Below are 18,415 nucleotides of genomic sequence, written 5' to 3'. Positions count from 1 at the left end.
CTGTCAGAACAGTAGCCTGATGCTAATTATAAATTACAAATACAATATGAAGCTGTCACAGGACCTTATAAATGTGTAAAATTAAAATGTCGCAGCGTATTAAGTTACAGAGCTAAAAGAAAAACTTTCATCATCACCCTCGTCAGGAAAAATGTATAACCATAACCTAAACAAGTAAACAAGAAGCTAGAAACACCATTTTACCCATAAACAGCCAGCCAATAATCCTTAGGACATAATTTACATGGCACCACAGGCGCCTCAAACACCCCCAGACCAAAGCATCTGAAGCCATGTTGGTGTCAGTGCAGAGGAGTAATCTCGATCCTTCTCTCCACCCCAGGCCGCTGACCCCTGGCTGACCCATGGGCCAGCGGCCGGGGTGTTAATGTTCACTCTCACTAGGATCGCACCCAGCATGTTTATTTTACGACACAAGAAGAAGGGACCTGAGAAGGCACCGTGGCCTTTGCACAATGACCCCCAAAGCCCATTAGAAACGAGGCTACTAAGACGCTTTTTGTGTATCTGAGCCCTGTGGTTACACTTGTCTTTTCTAATATTGTTGTAGAACTACTACTACTACTACAATACTACTGTACTACTGTCCAACACACCAACATTTAGATGAATCTCTGTTACCCTGTTACACAGTATGAGGGAAATAAAAGTGCTTGCTAAATTTTACTGGAGCGAGGGAACTGACTTTATGAGATTGTCGTGTTTACTTTGACATACATTTGTTTCAGTTCACTTCATTTCAATACAATTCAAATCTTTATTGTTTCATTTAGAGAATTTGGTTTGCAAGCAGTGTTTAAAAAAACACAACCAACCTCCACATTTTTTACTATGCAAACACACATCAGAGGCTTGTCAAGTATGCACTACTTCTGTTTTGCAGTTGTTGACATGCTGTGAGAAGAAATCAAAAGAAAAGAAAAGAGAAATTTCATAGTTGATCAAGTTGACAGTATACAACAGATTGTGTACTTTTCTTTTATATAAGAATCAACAAATCAACATTATCAGAGTTCCTGCTGTGGCAAAATGTCTACATAAATGTGCATTTGTTTAAACGTGAAGGTAAATGTGTGTGAGTTTCTGTGTGTGTGTGTGTGTGTGTGTGTGTGTGTGTGTGTGTGTGTGTGTGTGTGTGTGTGTGTGTGTGTGTGTGTGTGTGTGTGTGTGTGGGTGGGTGGTTGTGGGTGTGTGTGCCAGTACCGTGCACGCATCACTTAAGAGAGAATCCGTCGGCCACATTTCCAATTCCGCTCAATTTCAGCAAGAATCTCAGTAATCCTGCTGAAGAGCCGCAGTTCTCCCACAGTGACATCCCATAATGGCACTAACACCAGAGTGGTGGGCACCCAGTTACAACTCCCAGGCTCCATTCGGCACACGTTCCCAATACCCCAACCTGTCTGTATGCAAACAGGGGCCCCTCAGAGGAGAACACTGATCTGGCAGCCTTTCACTGAGCCCTGTGTAGACATATTTAATGCCTCAATAACCACTGCTTAAGACAGAGTGATGAACGCTAGGGGCTTTCATTACCACGAGAAGTTTATCTGTGTGAGTGTGTGTAGGTACAGTATGTACCCAAATAAGCATCCTACTGCTGTTTACCCACAGGGAATGTCAAGCTTTTGTTGTTTTAACAAAAATACAAATGGCACCACCCCTGTTGCACCAGGAGCATGTGGCTTGTTGAGCTGCTCTCATGGATTAGCACAGCTAACCTGTCAGAGAACGTACCAATGTGTTTATTTTGTACTTAACATTTTACAGCTCATTGACAGGACAAATATGTACATTTGGACAGGTCAAGGTGATTAAGGTCAAATATGAGAAGCAAACAGAAGGAGTTTCAAAGTGAAACAGTTTTCCTATGGGATAGAATGAAATGATTTGGTGTGTATTAATTTATGTTATATAGAAAATGGATTTAGACAAAAATCTGACTGACACACCATTTGCTGCATCTGCGGGCTGCTTCTGTTTTTCTTCCACTTTAGCGATGATGACAAGAACACCCAAGAGGAAAGTCTTCCTCTCCCCAGACACTCATCACCCAGAGAGAGAGAGAGAGAGGGAGAGAGAGAGAGAGAGAGAGAGAGAGAGAGAGAGAGAGAGAGAGAGAGAGAGAGAGAGAGAGAGAAAGCTCGTGGAGAGATCGATTTGTCTGCACAGGAAACTGTGTAATGTTAATCACAACTTTAATTTGGGCTGAATTAGCATTTTGATGAACTTGTGGGGCTGACTCGTGTACTCTAAGCACCTTCAAACGCAGCGCGCACAGAGGAAATGGCAGTGTGGTTAATTAACGCTTGCACACAGCAGATGGGCTCAGTGAAGGACCTGGCAGAAAGAGACAGAGAGAGCAAGAATTGATGGGAAAGAGTCACTGTTAATGGGAGAAAAAGAATACAATATAACATTTCCAACCATCACTTTCTAAATAAAATGGCTGGTTCAAAACCGACAGCTAAAGAAGGTGGGGAGTACTAAATAACATTTCGGTCTTTTAGGGAAAACAGAACACAAAGAATCAGTAATAGCTTACACAAAACACAACTGGCAAATCTTGCTCAAACATGCAGCCTGTTTACATATGCCCAACCGTTTCAATCTCGGAGCACAGAGTGTAACCCGACATGGTGCCTCAGTCTCATTGCTTTTCACTCGTTCTGTGAAATCTTTTACTAACACATTTACTATTGAATGTTTTTCATCTGTTCTCTCCCCCCCCCACCGACCCCCACCCCCCAACATCTTGTTACAATCCTTCCTCTTTCATACTATGTCTCTTCTCCTTAACATACAGATACTTCCACCATTGTCACTCCTGTATGATGCTACAGCTAACCAGGTTTTTTGCACCTGTATGAGTCCATGATGAAGTAATTAGTGAGAGTACTGCAGGAGGAGACAGGAAAGGAAGATGAAGTGGAGGAGAGTTTATAAATGCAGAGGTGGCTCTCCAAGGCTGCAGGGGCTCACGGACAAATTAACCTACTGTACATGAACGGCATGAAGGAGTACAGTCAGTTATGGTCAGTCTAATGATTTAATTATGAAACTAAAAAAAATCATGCTGGGTTTTAAAATTACTGCATGGCATTTTTGCTGTCACCTTGTTATGAATATAATGCAATGAATTGTTAATCATTTTCAGGGACTTGCAATGTTGTTGACAAGCTGTTGTCGTGAGCACACTTTAGAGCAGAGGCTGACACATTTATTTACAGTACGAGTGAGGAATGTGAAAGACAGAGCGACTTCTCAGGGAAACAAAAAAACAACAAACCTCACTTTAATCTCTTCATAATGCCAGTGTTTTTCTTCCAAGCTTGATTTTCTTCATGAGACGATGCTTTTAGACACATCTCAAATCAATTCTGAGAATTGAAGAGTTTACCCAGCTGGGTCTGTGCATTACCCCGAGTTACTGGTAATGCTTCTCTGTAAATAATACCTGTGTTGAGATTTATTTTTTGCAAGTATTTTATCAAATCTTTGTCCTATTTCCATGGCATGGATACTATAGGCAATAAGTGAGAACATGTTTATCTTAAGGCCTTTAACCGCTTTGCTCAAGTGTAGCTTCTTAATAAAGTGATAACCACATCACTGACCAAGCTCACAAAACACAGAAACCATTCAGATTGTCATGAGATCTCGTCACAGAAACTGATGCACAATGTTTCTGTTCATAATCATCCTCTCACCTCCTTCCCACCTCTACTTCAAATCCTTTTCCTAACCTTCACTAACCTGCCCCCTCCCGTCCCTTATTTTCCATGCTGGGGTGAATTTCGGGCCTGGCAACCCACAGAGAAGCGTGATTTGTAAAAACACAATAAAAATGGAAAGGTGGCTGAGATTCAGGTGGCGGAAGGTGGGGACGGGAGGACAGCAGAGCGGGCTCCACTGCTTTGACAGCCTGTGGTGGGGCATTAACAGGATGTCCGGGCAGGGTAGATCTTCATAAGCCGTCAGCTCTGCCACCCTGGAGAGGAATTAACTTCTCTGAGGGTATGAGTTCCACAAGGGGCAGAGACCTTCCCAATCCCTGACAGGCTGTCACTCACTCATTTTATGAATGGTAAAAGATCTGTAGTTCATTTCTTTTTATTTGTAAAAATGCCAATGTTAAAAGGGTATTGCTGCAGCTGTTTACCACAGGGAACAATATGAAATTCAAAACCTTTGCATAGAGAAAGACAACAAGCTCATGAAGTTGACCTCTGACCTGTTAGTGCCTCTTGCACAAAAGGGAACTCTAGATACTTTAGATACCGCTTCTAAAAAAATCAGCTGTGATGGATGCACTAACATCTTTTCCTTTCCAGACCAGTCAGCATCTGGGCATGTGCTTTAATTGCCAATTTGTTGTTTTTATCTGCCACAAATAGGAAAATAATAGAATGATATGGCTTTGTGGGGCTAATTTTAAGTCTAGTAGAAACCATTTTCACACACACACAGACACAAGAAGAGAGACGGTACAAAATCTGTTCCCAGGCAGCAGGAGAATCTCCAATTATGGCAGGATGCAGCATCAATTTAAGGGCTAATTACGTGCATAATGAGCTCACCGTCATGCGTCCACGCCCCCCGTCACCGCGCCCGCTGCTCTAACCACCAGTCCACTCGTCTGCCCCTCCAGCCCCCCATCCGAGCGCCCGGTATCTAATTAAAAAACTACATGCGCCTCGGCGCTCTCATCTGATTCACACCATGGAAATTAATCCTCAGATAAACGTGTTTGACGGACACCAAACGATTGCATGAGCTCTAGTCGCGGCGCAACGTTTTCTCAGCCGACTGTAACCTGTTTTACATTTACAGAAAAAAAAAATCCCATCTATGAAATAGAACAAGGTGAGGGTGCATTACAAATATCATCATGTCCAGTTTTGTTTTGCTTGTTTTTTATGGAAGAAGCCGATGAACATTTAACCGAAACATTTCGGTTTCCAGTGTAAAGTTAAATAATGAAAACAGAGCCATGTGTTACAGTGTGACTTCTGAGGCAAATAAGTACGGAATCCTGTGGATCTGGTCGAATGTGTACAGTATGACTGGGGAGACCCTATAGGCCTCCTGAAAACTGGCATCAGGGCGAATCAGTATATGGATTCTTAAAAAAAAAAGGGGGGGGGGGGGATTTAAGGCCTATTTATTTACCAGTCAGTTAACAACAGCGAAGTGAAAATACTGACTCCCTTCGTTTAATTGTTGGTTCCGTGTTTTTATTACTAAACTGTCAGTAACCATCCACCACGCTTTTGTTGGTTTGTTTTTTTCCACAATAACGATTATTCACTGGATTTAATAAGACATTTCCAGGAAATAGGCGCAATTCCAGTCAGGAAAGCGACAGTGAGATCATTTGTAATTCGGATAATAATCCGTGAAGAAAGTGCTGTTATTATATTAAATGTGCACAAACTGAAAAAGTTGTTTCTTGGTTGTCTAATAATTTTAAGGGAATGACAAAAATATATAAATTTTTTATTACACAATATTTTCTTAATGACCACCTGTATTTATCCTATAACGTGCAAAACATTTTCATGCACTCATCTTTCATAAGTATGTATGTATTTATTTATTTATTTCAACCTGATCCGTGATCTCCAAGCTAATGACAAAAACATAATCAGATTTACAAAGTGCCGTGCATACCTTGTTTGTACCCAATTGACGCCCACGGTAAGTGTCCAATCAAAAACTGCCCTCCAACGCCTCCATCCAATCACAACGATCTGGACACACGGTGGGCGGGCCCCTAGCTGCTCCAGAGAGGGACATTGAGATAGTTGAGGAGAGGAGGCTTGTTCGGCACGCATGATACTCGTTGCGCTTTCTTATAATTTGGAGAGGTGTATGCAGCGCACGACCCGTTCGCCTTTCCAGGTGGAAATCCAGGAGGAACTGAGACCAAACTTAACTGGGACGACTGGTGAACCCGGTTCAGGACAGGTGAAATTCCCAGCGGGCTACCCGCAAGGCCACAGGATCGATCCCAGATGTAGGAAAATACAGTGTATCTCTGCGCGGGTAGGAATACTGCAAATATATCTGCGTCAACAGGTTTCTTAGCTAGTGCTGGACCTTATATTTTTCTTAAAATGTGACAAAATATCCTGTCAGTGAGGTGAGATTATTGTTTGGTTTTTTGTTTTGTTTTTTTAACAATGGAGTTGCCCACGTTTCAGGAATTGTGTGATCCAATATCGTTTCCCGTTGCTGCTGAAGCGGTGGTGTGTTCAGCTCCTGAAGTAACCGAAATGGCAGTATGCACACTTATCTCATCTCGTTGTAAGAATTAAATAGTTTTAAATGCGTCCAAATTCAAATAAGACAGACACATTTTTCTCACCAAAAGCTTCAGCTCGTCCTATATATCTATAGGAACTTAGCATGAATATTGATGCGTTAGGAACAAACGCATCAAGGGGCAATTAGCTCAAACACGCTACATATATCTTCACAAGTTATATCCACGGGATTTATCTGTGGCCCCGATATTACACTAAATTTCTGCTGCACATTATGTGAACTAACTGTTTTCGTATTGCGGCCACTGTTGTAGCCTTATACCATATTTAATAAATTCGATGATAAATTTGATTGATGATTGATGGGTGAATTAATCTCTCACGCTGTTTTTCAAGAGTCAGCTCCATCTGACGCGCAGGCCTCTATCAGGCAAACAGCTCCTCAGCACAGCTGACAGTTACATCATGTCCGCTCTCACTGGCCTCTGCAGATTCAACTGCAATGATGATTTTCATACTGAATATGTCAACAGTGGTCTTTCCTCTCTGTCTTGCAGGTCATGGATGAACGACAGGGTGGAGGTATCACATCAACCAGGTGAAGTGGCCCTGATTGCGCGTCCATTGGGAGTACCGGGGGGATATTCGGCAGATTATATTAATGCACCAGCTCCTTTTTAAAAAAAAATAAAAACTACAATGAATAGGAGGAAAAGTGGGGAGAAATCAGTCAAACTGCTGATTTGAATGATCACCGCCGTCTCAGACAAGGAAGGATACAATAAAAAGGCGCCGAAATGAAGGAGAAATCCAAAACGGCTGCAAGGACTAGACGGGAAAAGGAGAACAGTGAATTTTACGAACTGGCCAAAATGTTGCCTTTACCGTCGGCCATCACCTCTCAGCTGGACAAAGCCTCAATAATAAGACTGACAACAAGTTACCTGAAGATGAGAATAGTTTTCCCTCAGGGTGAGCGATTAACCCACTTACACACTTTCAAATCTGCTGGGTCTGTTTATTGACATTCTTGTCAGCTGTGGAACTCAGATTAGTGAGGACACAGTGGCATCAGTGTATTCACTTTTTATTATTATTATTATTTAGAAAATATGTGTGACCTTCTTTTGTCCTTGCAGGGCTTAAAAACACAAAGTTTGACAAAGTAATATTTCAAACAGAAAACATTCAATCATAAGAATAAAACATAAAAGAATAAAATAATATAAAATATATGTGGGAGAGTTCACAAAATCCAGCACTCAGTATTTTAATAATAATGCAATGCCACAATAAAAATACATTTCACTTAAGGCTTAATACTTTTAAATTAAAATAAAACGAATTATTATAATATTTTTTTAGCCCCTAACGATATTGTAACGACGGAAAAAACGAATTAACAATACAATTAATCTAAATTTAAATCTAAATTAATCTAAATTTCCACTACACTGCACCTAAATCCATACAGAACTTTTATAGGAGAACATTTTATTGACTTCGTGTTGATCTGCGGGGAGTCTTTACAAATGGATTATGTTCGTTTTTAATTCAGAGTGTCCAAAGGAGACGATCTGCCTCCATCTTTTATACACAGGTCTCTGCGGGCTTCTTTTGACTGCGTGACTGAGAACAAGACGTACCAATTATATAAAAAAAGGCTTTGCAAGGCTTCTAATCACCCACAGCCATGTAAGCAGGAGGCACACACATGTACAATATTACATCGCCTCTCTCTATAAAGTAAAATGTTATAATCTTCCATTAAATCTGATAAACCCAGACTTTAGGCAACACTATCCACAAATAATGTACGTCATGTAACACGAAAGAATACGAGGATGGAAAAAAGATATTTTGTATCATTTAACCGAAAGCCATCCTTTTTTCTACATCCTCTCATCTGGTGGAGGGATTCATCCTGCGCGTCCGAGAGTTTTTATTTACAGCCGGGAATAGTTCATAAATTTACGGATAATACCCAAACTCTAATAATACTGATTAAAGTGATTATTCTACTGAAAATAAATTTTTGCCTCCCTATATTTTAAATATGCATCTGCGGATTCGAGTGAAAGCGCAACTGCCTGTGGTGCTCATTGAAATTCATTCCGTTTCAAAAATATAATGGAACTATGTTTAATAATAATAATAATAATAATAATAATAATAATAATAATAATAATAATAATAATAATAATAATAATAATAATAATAATAATAATACATTTAAAATAAAATAAAACTAAAAAAAAAAAACAGGATACATACACTGTAGCCCAACGCCTGTTTTTACTCTCCAGGTCTGGGTGAGGCTTGGGGTCATGCGAGTCGAACAAGATCCTTGGACAATATTGGACGAGAACTGGGATCTCATTTACTGCAGGTAGATTCATATTTTATTATAATGATACTTGCTTAATCAACAGTTCTTGATCTGCAGTAGAATAAACACGGTCGGCAGTAGGAAGAAGGAAATCAGAGGTAAAAGTGGCCTGTTGTTTATGTGCAGACGCTGGATGGATTCATCTTCGTCGTGGCTCCAGATGGGAAGATAATGTACATTTCAGAGACAGCATCGGTCCATTTAGGACTGTCTCAGGTCCGTACGTACAACCACATGTATTAATTTAGAATACTTTGAAGGGCCATCTAATATTGGAGGTAATAGTACACGTTAATTACCTGAGTTATTCTCAACAGGTAGAGTTGACTGGGAACAGTATTTATGAATATGTCCATCCTGCGGACCACGACGAGATGACGGCAGTCCTGACGCCACATCAGCCCTATCACTCCCATTTCATCCAAGGTAAAATTACATTTCCTCTTTATAGCTTTCTATACGCAGGTATAGCAAATATATGTCGTCAATTTGCAATTTAATTCAAACTTAATGCTTCTAGAACCAAAGCGTATAATCAATGGAGCGGATGTTTCGTTATTATACAGATTGAATATTTATGCATGAACCTGTGCGTGTGCGTCAAACATCCTATGGAAAGATTGTTTCAGAACGGATTTTGAAACCGTCAAATTGCTTCATTTATTTTTTCACGCATCGATTTATTTTGTTGGAAAAAGGATGCATTTTTTCAATGTATTCATTTTTGAAAAAAAAAAAGCCACTGCTTATAATATGAATTTCAATATGCGTTTCAGAATGCAGATACAGCAGTAACTTAGGCGTGTATAAATATATATACACAAATATATATGTATATATATATATATATATATTTTTTTTTAATTTATTTTTTTCTCAGAATTTGAAATGGAGCGCTCTTTCTTTTTGCGGATGAAATGTGTGCTGGCAAAAAGGAACGCAGGCCTTACGAGTGGTGGATACAAGGTGGGCAGTGTTTAATTAACTTTGTTTGTGTTAATTCACAAAAGTCCAAAAAAATGTAATTAATGACTTATTGAAAATTGTTAATGTCCCAGGGCTTTCTCCATGCCAGAAAAAAATAATGTAGCATCCTTGTAATTTCACTGTATTCAACAAATTTGAATTATGTTGTATTTCAATAATAATCATATATTCCATTTCACTGATCATTTTGCCAACTTATTTACTACAGTCTCTTACTACAGCAGACATTTCTTCCGTCTGCTTTATTGCAGGTCATCCACTGCAGCGGCTACCTGAAGATCCGTCAGTACAGTTTGGACATGTCACCTTTTGAGGGCTGCTACCAAAATGTGGGTTTGGTGGCGGTGGGACACTCTCTGCCACCCAGCGCTGTCACTGAGATTAAACTGCACAGCAACATGTTTATGTTTAGAGCCAGTCTGGACATGAAGCTCATCTTCCTGGACTCCAGGTAAGTGATTTTCTTACAGAATGTGGTTATAATTTTCAATTTCCTGGGGTGTGCTTAATTTATGATCCCATGGGTTCTCCACAAAATTGCTCAAAATCTACAGAGAAACAAGAAACAGCACTGAATCACTCAGCATATTTTTAACATTGCACCTTAATTCCTCTCCAGGGTAGCAGACTTGACAGGTTATGAGCCCCAGGACCTGATAGAGAAAACACTGTACCATCACGTCCACAGCTGTGACATCTTCCACCTCCGCTGTGCGCACCACCTCTGTGAGTTACAAGCCTACTCTATTATGCCTTTACAACAGCCTGTTTATCGTCAGACAGAAACTGCTCAGACAACCTGCTGCAGCCACCACGTGTAGACAATCACACACAACACATGCGCACAAAAACGCATGTGGTTAAATAGATTAATCTCTGTCTTCTGTCTCTTTCTTTGATCTCCTTCAGTGCTGGTAAAAGGCCAAGTCACCACTAAGTATTATCGTTTCCTGGCTAAGCATGGTGGATGGGTCTGGGTTCAGAGTTACGCCACAATCGTCCACAACAGTCGATCCTCAAGACCTCACTGTATTGTCAGTGTCAACTACGTCCTCACGTAAGTCCTACTAATGATATCCCAAAAATCAGACATTTCTAAAGAAAGCTATTGTTTTCTATTCCCAATCAAATTGATACCATGAAATCTTTCTCAAGACATTTGCTAAAAGGCCTTTTTGTAAATGTGAAAATAGGTTATATACCTTTTTGCATTTTGGACTAAAATCCCTTAAATTATGGGGCTACACTGGTCTAAAAGCAGCTGCATTTTTCATGGTGTTTGCTGAGGGAAAAGCACAAAAATTTGACTAGATTAAGTAAAATCATACCATACACCCTTGTGATCCATGCTTGAAGCTCACTCTGTGATATGATAGGTCTTTGACTCTTGGAGAAATCCTTCGCTTTATCCCTCTGTAGCCCCCCTGTACAAATCCACCAAATACTGGGGCTGCAGGCATTTGTGTGTTATGAGAGCACAAAGCACACTTAGGCCCTTAGAGACGGCAAGACAAACATCAGGGTTCAACACCATCAAAAAACCTCTACTGTCACCATCAATCTGCACTCTAAGGAAAGCAAAATCAATCAAACGCTGAACTAGGAATCAATAGCTATCTCATAGCTGTAGCACATGTTGGATTTTCCTCGTTAGGTTTGGTTGATCCACATGTCACTTTTCTGGGTGTGCACTTGTGTGTGTCCTTCTGTGTGCTTGACGGAGAGATTGTGTAAGCCGCTGTATGTGCATGCATGCATATGGCTGTACTCCAAGTATTGATTTCTTCAATGCAGTAAGGAGAAAACAAAGTAACTACATTAAAATGACAGTGAATTTCCAAAAGCATAATTAGGTCTAACACAGAAGTGGTGAAAGCTCTCTCTCTCCGTCTCTCTCACACACACATACACTCACACACACACACACACACATACACACACACACACACACACACAGTGGAATAAGGGAAAAACAACTACATCAAAAAAACAATTTAATCATCTTGTGCGACAGCATTTTAACCCAAGAAGAATTCATTAATAAATCATATTTAGAGCTTGGCTGGTGGCGTATTTCAGACATGAGGTGCTCTGACATTGACCCTGAGGTGGAATTCGGCTAACACAGCTGAGTTTGCACAAAGGCCCAACATTACTGGCTCAGACATAAGTCAGCTAGGGCAGATAGGATGCAGAACCAGACAACGCAACTATACCTGCAAGAGCAAATAACACTCACACTGTGTACTCGCTATCCAAACACAGCCTTTCCCCTTAGGTGTTGTACATAAAGAATGGGTCATATTTAGAGTCATATTAAAGAGGCTGGCTGTGCAGGGTCAGGGATGGGCCACAGGGTTTAAAATGCCAGGCAGCTGCTATTACATACTGTTGATGTGATAAGTTAAGAATAGGCTCATGTTTGCTGAACACTTGACACAGGAGCCTTTTCACTCCCTCAACAGTGACACTTGGATTGAGTTCAACCGCAGGACAGTGGGTTAAAATGTCAAAGATGGTGCAGCCTCCATGCTGCATACACAAGTAAAAAACATGTGCACTCTACAAAAATTGACTTTTTATAAGATACAGATCAGTTCTAGTGGTGAGGGAGAGTGCATGCACATGCATCTGTGGGTGCACATTTACCCATTTTGCTTTCTGGCAGTATTCTGCCAAAGGTTGCACAGCAGAAAAGAATGATTAACTTTCTTCAGGGTGTCTGTTATTTTTCTCAGAAGTGGGAGGGCTTAATCTTTTGAACTTATCTTAAATGCTGTTTTCACTTCTCATAGTCCTTGCATCATTCATATCATAAAAAGTCTGTTTGGAAAATAAGTCTGTCCAGCTATCTATAGCCAATATTGGCCAAGACGTCTGCTGCAGACTAATTGCTGATTATGTCACTTGGTACAACACTAACATCAAAACTGTTTAAGAAGGAATAAGGTGGTTATGTGGGAAGAGTGCTAGCCTAAAGGTTGGAGGAGTTCTTAATTAACTGGCAAAAATGGGAAAGGTGAACGACTAACACTATGCCCTTGCTTAACAACGTTCAGACTGTCCTTTAGCAAGACACAACCATCCTAACGCTACAGTATGACACTTTTTCCGTATATTTTCTTAGAAATAATCTCCAAAATTGTAATTACTGGGGAAAAGTACTCTCATGTGTGCTAGACTCACACGACAGCACCGCTAGTGATGCTGAGAAATTCCCATCTAAAGGTTTTTGAATTAAGGGCTCGCCCTTTTAACCAATCAGAAACTTTTAACAATTTCTGCCTGATTTGTATGTTTTGCAGCAGTATTTATTTCAGTTTGATAGCGGCTAATACTTAAAAGGGCTGTGTGGAGTGTGGCAGAGCATACATACAATCTTTTAAACCAAATCTAAGCTGATAGACATGAATGTTTAAAAACTAAGATCTTTACCATTTTTGCAACTCTGTAAAGGTCAACTGGGTGCTAACATCAGCATACTACCATCGTCAAAATGACAATACTAATATGCCCATTTTTAAACATGTATAAGAACTCATCACTATATTTTCTATCATCACTTGCCAAGTTAGCATGCTAGCTGAGCTGATGATATCTTAAATTTCACAGGAATTTAGTTATAACACACAATATTGATCCAAATAAATATTTACCTTGCTGATGGCAGGAGAAGAAAAGTCAGGGGATCAAGTTGTTATTTTGATGGCGGCATACATTTTTTTGACAAATTTTGCTGCAATCCATTGTTATCGTTAGTATGTCTTTGCTACTGAACAAATCACAAACTGAATAAATGTAGGTAACACATTCACTATTTTCATTCTGTTTGCATCAAAAGGGACACTGAGTATAAGGGAATGCAGCTGTCCTTGGACCAGATGAGCCCCACCAAGCCAGCCTTCCCCTACACAGACAGTCACGCAGAGGACAGGAAGAGCACCAAGTCACGTTTGACCCTGGCCAAGGCCAAAGCCAGAGTGTCACCCTACCCACAGGTAATAAATAGCGTGTTTTACAGAGCTAAATCAAGAAAGGAGACTCAGTGCCATCTTAATTGTTAGAAAGAGGTTCAAATCACAGTCTCTCAGAAATGTGGTTTCCCTGCTTCGGTCCAGCAGTTTTCAGCTTTCAACCCAGAGCGTTCAGAGTCAGACCAAGAAAGCCAATGGGGAGGGAGCCCGCTGACAGACTCTGCATCTCCTCAGCTGTTGGACCCAGGTGAGGCTGCAGAGGCATCTTGTGCCTATCGACTGTATCCAGACTCAGGCGCCTTGTGCTACAGCCTGGGCCTATCAGAAGATGAGCTTGCCCATGCCCAAACACATCCTCACACCACCACGTGTGACCGTGTCCGATGCCAGAGCGGCCGTTACTTCCTGGGAACCCCCCAGTCGGGAAGAGAAGTTTGGTGGGATGCTACACGCTCTGTGCTCTCGCTGCCGAAATCTTCAGTGGAGAACAGCGAGGGCTATGAAATCACATCCTACCATGGAGCCATTCACGGTGAGGTGTTAGGGTTGAGACCATGACCATCTGTCTCTGAAAATAGCTCTGGCCTAGCTTCTTCTGGTAGCTGTTTTCCAAATGTTATTATGTGACATGCTAAGTTGTTTACGCCGTCTCTTGCCAGTGTGCCGATTGCTACCATCTGTTCAAAAATTGCCTGCAACTGAAAGCCAAGTTATTTCACATTTCACATCCTCAAACAGTGAAACAACCCCCACTTTGGTTCTGCCAAGACATTCAGTCAAACAGACTGGTTGTACATGCATTTAAAGTAGAAGTGTAGACATCACGCAAACAAACTAATGGTTTTAGCTACTGTTATTTAAAATATATACAAAACACGTGTGATAAAGATCATGTTCAAGCATTTCACACACCGTACACACGGCCAGAAGGAATCAAATTACTCATTAACACAATGTAATTCATTTATTCCAGTGTTCTTAAATGTGGCCATTGAACTCTCCTTTCAGGACGGAGCCACTGGGATGAAGAAAGTGTAGTGAGTTCACCGGATGGAGGCGGGTCCACCAGTGATTCGGGTGATCGTTACCATGGTGAACACTTCAGAGCAAGCCCACGAGAGCCCAGCAAGATGGAGACCTTGATCCGCGCCACGCAACAGATGATAAAAGAAGAGGAGAGCCGTCTGCAGCAACACAAGGACGTCTCAGGCCTCACGAAGGCTCACAGCCCATGCTTCACATCCTCACTACCCCACCACTCCCAGCTCAACATGCCCAGCGTGGTGTGTCGTGGTCCTGGAGCCCCAAACATCGACCTCCGCTCTGAACGCCTCCACCACCGAGATAACGTCAAAGTGCTCGGTCCCCACGACAACGATGAAAACACAACCAGTCCTGCTTCACTGTCTCGTCTCAGCAGCCCCAGCTCTGATGGGATCCCCAGATCAGGCCTCTCCCTCAACAAAGACTACATGCAGGCAGATTTGTCGCCGCACCCATCACAGCCCCAGGGGGGACTGCTGCTTTATCCAGCCCAGGATCGGCAGCCACTGGACAAGCAAGCTGCCTATGCTTTGACTGGCTACTCCCTGGAGCACCTATATGACTCGGAGAACCTGCGGAGTTACTCGGGCCTGGCCTATGGTGGAGTCCAATATGATGTGGCATCTCACGTGAGAATGCAGGCTGAGCAGATGCAGGGACACAAGCCAACCTCAGTTATCATAACCAATGGGAGCTGACATATCAGGTGCTATTAGGCCCTGTTCTTGAAATGAGGTCATTACAGTAACTTGGTGCTGTATGAGCATGCAACACTGATCAGGTGCTTGCCGCATAGGGCGAGACAATGTAAAACTAATAAAAGGTACCTGCACTGGGTTGAAGCGGCCTCTGTGGCTCATTCAGCACTATTTGTGTTTGTCACACCTTTGTATCATACGGTTACCTTTCTTGGCCATGAGAGGACGATTTTTCAAGACTCAAAACAAGTAGTGTTCAAGAATTAACATTCGGTGTGCCACCTAGATCCGCGCAGAGGTTTTTACTTCATCTCATAAGAAAAAAGTGCTGTTTTAATGGCAGATAACTGAATTCCTCTGCCTGCAAAGGCAACCCAGGAGTCTGGTTAAACATCAAGCTAGCGTTTCTGTTTTAAACATCTCACGCATCACTGGCCATGTGAGTTAATCTGTCCTGGACACAATTTCCAAAGGCGGTCAGAAAATGTGTTGTTCCATTGCCCCCTTTAACTTAAAACTCAATTGCACAGAGCATAATGTTTGACACATGATGTGCAACTGTTGATGTCAATGTTTCCTTGTATTTATTTGTCAGTGGGCTGTTATCTGTACGTGTCTTTTCTTTTTGTCCAAGTAGAATCTTTACTGGTGGCATTAAATCACATTTGGTGTTTGGATCACACCAACATTTAATTTGAAAAATGAATTGGAATAAGAAGAATAGAATCATGTCTCTGATATGGAAAAGTGTATAATATCAGAAATGTCCTCACTTGGAGAACAGACTCATTTATAGTCTCACTGTGCCCTCTAAATATAGAAATTGTATGTATCAACAAAAGGTAGTTGCTAAAAAATATATTGTTTACATATGGGAATCCAATTTTTCCTGTTTTTACCTCAATTAACCTTTTCCCAGGGGTATGCTTTAAAACCTGAAAGAAATTGTTCTCAAAGACAGCCATTTGTTTTCGTTTTGTCATCACAGCTTAAAGGGTTAAAATGATTGATCGAAAATGCATCAAAATGTGTTAAATGCCTTTAGTTTCTTATTTAATTTATGACGTAAATATCATTATACGATGAACGTTTGGGCAAGAAAGGGGCAAAATTATTTATTAATTGGTTAGGAAGTCTCTTGAATCTGAATACAGTTGTAAACAAATACCTTTTGTTTGTGTTTATTTTTGACGACAAACTGTTGCCTGCGAAAGCAGCTTTGAATGAACACACACACACACATATTTATGTTCGCTGCTGCCTTAACTTTTTTACATGCAAACACAAATATCCAAATATAAAGTACACATACATAAAAACACAAATACTACACATCCCACGAAGCAGATAAAACAATATGACTTTATGATGAAGAGACTAATTTTGTTATTAGTACAATAACAAACTGCTGTACCAAGTCACATTTTTAATGCACTTGCAGAAACACGTTCCTGCTGTGTAGAGCAGTTCTACCTGCACATTTAGCCACTCTGACCTCTGCTCAGCTGCAATGTCTCTGCCATGTATTTTAATGCATGTAAGTTATTCTCAAGTAGCTGGAAAACTGGCCTGCTCTCCTGCCTCCCTGTCTGAGCTGAGCGGGACCTGGACACAGTCTGAGCCTGGATGCAGAGCTCCCACCAGTCACTGCTGACATGATCATCTGATAGTCTGCCAGATGTTACTGCTGCCGTCATTCCAGGAGGTAGAACTGTTACACCGCTCCGCTGTTAACATCACACAGGTTTTGGAAGGATGAGTGTGTGTCTGTGTGTGTGCAAAAGACTGAGTGTGGCTGAGTGTGTGTTTACTGCTGAGACACTCCAATAATAATAGGCCTATTTTTTCCCCTTTCTAGACACTAGGGCTTTTGCCTGATGTGCCCTGAAGGCTTTCACATGTAGAGTCGGCTATAAACGTAGCCAACTCTGGGCCCTTTGCCCGGACTTTGCAAACTTGCATGCACCTCCCCACCCAACTCACCCTACTTCTTCCTTTTCATCCAAAATCCTCTCTGCCCCACCTCAGCCCTATTGAAAGAAACAGGCTATTATGGAACCTCAGAGTGTTAGCTGTATGGGATTCTCACGGACATCCAGAGAAAACAGCTAGTACACTCACCAAATACAGTAGCAGTGATAAAAGCACTAAAATCCTTAGCTAAAAATAACTTTAGAGGTAAAGCAACTAAGTAAATATATTTGAGTCATTAGCGTTATCACACAAAACTAAATACGTATTAACCAGAAAGTATAATTTCAGAAAGTTATACTATATATTATTGTTTTGTTACTAAATAAATAATGTGTATGCATATGCTGGAGCTGGTCAAATAAGGGCTATGTTAACTTACTTTATACTGTTGGGCTGTTTGAAATAAATCACCTGTGCATTTGTCATACATCTTCATGCCAAATTAGCACAACTTTACCATTATGTTAAGGCACCATTTGTAAAGGTTTGCTAAGTTATGGTTCTATTAATATGTAACAAATTGGTAATGTTTTAAAGATCAGTCATAAATCATAGAGATGAACATTTGGTTGCCAGGTTGTGAAAAAAGCTCTATGTGTGTCTTGAAAATCTAAATTTGCAAAGTGGGATAGATAGTAAATATTACTACCTGAAATGCAGTGGAGTAGAAGTATAAAGCAGCTTCCTGGAGGACAGCAGATATTGGCATCAAAATTAAATTAATCGGTTATAGAACAAAGTGTGGCATGATGTCACTGCACGAACAGATGTGCTATGGTAATTATTTCTTTACTCTAAGGAAGCCTCATAATGAACAACAGTGCTGGAAAATGAAATCATTTGCAGTCAATTTGACTACTATGCTACTTCAAATAAAAAGCATAAGGGAGCTCTGTTTACACCATAAGGCATTAGCAGTTAGAGGACATAAAGATGCTGGCTGTGTCATACTGTTGACTCTATGTGGAGGTAAACTTAGGAACCACAGGGGCGAGATCAGAGGGTTTTACAACTGCAGTGAAGGAGAAATGGATCCTAACCTCACAAATGACCACAGAA

General features: G+C 40.9%; 1 protein-coding gene across 3 annotated transcripts; it reads left to right on the top strand.

Annotated features, from left to right (window-relative positions):
• Positions 1 to 5,841: 5,841 nt before the first annotated feature.
• On the top strand, positions 5,842 to 16,573 carry LOC137102839 (single-minded homolog 1-like). Of its 3 annotated transcripts, none has more exons than XM_067482745.1 (12): positions 5,842 to 5,991; positions 6,848 to 7,262; positions 8,597 to 8,679; positions 8,806 to 8,895; positions 8,997 to 9,105; positions 9,560 to 9,645; positions 9,918 to 10,117; positions 10,286 to 10,392; positions 10,576 to 10,723; positions 13,508 to 13,664; positions 13,785 to 14,172; positions 14,649 to 16,573. In XM_067482745.1, the coding sequence occupies exons 2-12, from the start codon at positions 7,088 to 7,090 to the stop codon at positions 15,380 to 15,382; spliced, it is 2,277 nt and encodes a 758-aa protein (XP_067338846.1). In that variant the 5' UTR covers positions 5,842 to 5,991; positions 6,848 to 7,087; the 3' UTR covers positions 15,383 to 16,573. The 3 variants fall into 3 exon arrangements, with proteins under 3 accessions (XP_067338846.1, XP_067338845.1, XP_067338847.1); XM_067482744.1 differs by having other exon boundaries at positions 5,842 to 6,069; XM_067482746.1 differs by having other exon boundaries at positions 5,842 to 6,069; positions 13,788 to 14,172; positions 14,649 to 16,571.
• Positions 16,574 to 18,415: the final 1,842 nt, after the last annotated feature.

The sequence above is a fragment of the Channa argus genome, chromosome 17 (genome assembly GCF_033026475.1).
Source record: "Channa argus isolate prfri chromosome 17, Channa argus male v1.0, whole genome shotgun sequence".
Lineage (NCBI taxonomy): Eukaryota > Metazoa > Chordata > Actinopteri > Anabantiformes > Channidae > Channa > Channa argus.
This window is presented reverse-complemented; position numbering and strand designations above follow the sequence as displayed.

Excerpts from the sequence above, each read along its gene's own strand:
- LOC137102839 (XM_067482745.1), top strand. The coding sequence starts at position 7,088 with ATGAAGGAGAAATCCAAAACGGCTGCAAGGACTAGACGGGAAAAGGAG. Across the intron at positions 8,680-8,805 it reads TGGGATCTCATTTACTGCAG|ACGCTGGATGGATTCATCTT; the intron begins GTAGATTCATAT and ends GTTTATGTGCAG. Across the intron at positions 9,106-9,559 it reads TCACTCCCATTTCATCCAAG|AATTTGAAATGGAGCGCTCT; the intron begins GTAAAATTACAT and ends TTTTTTTCTCAG.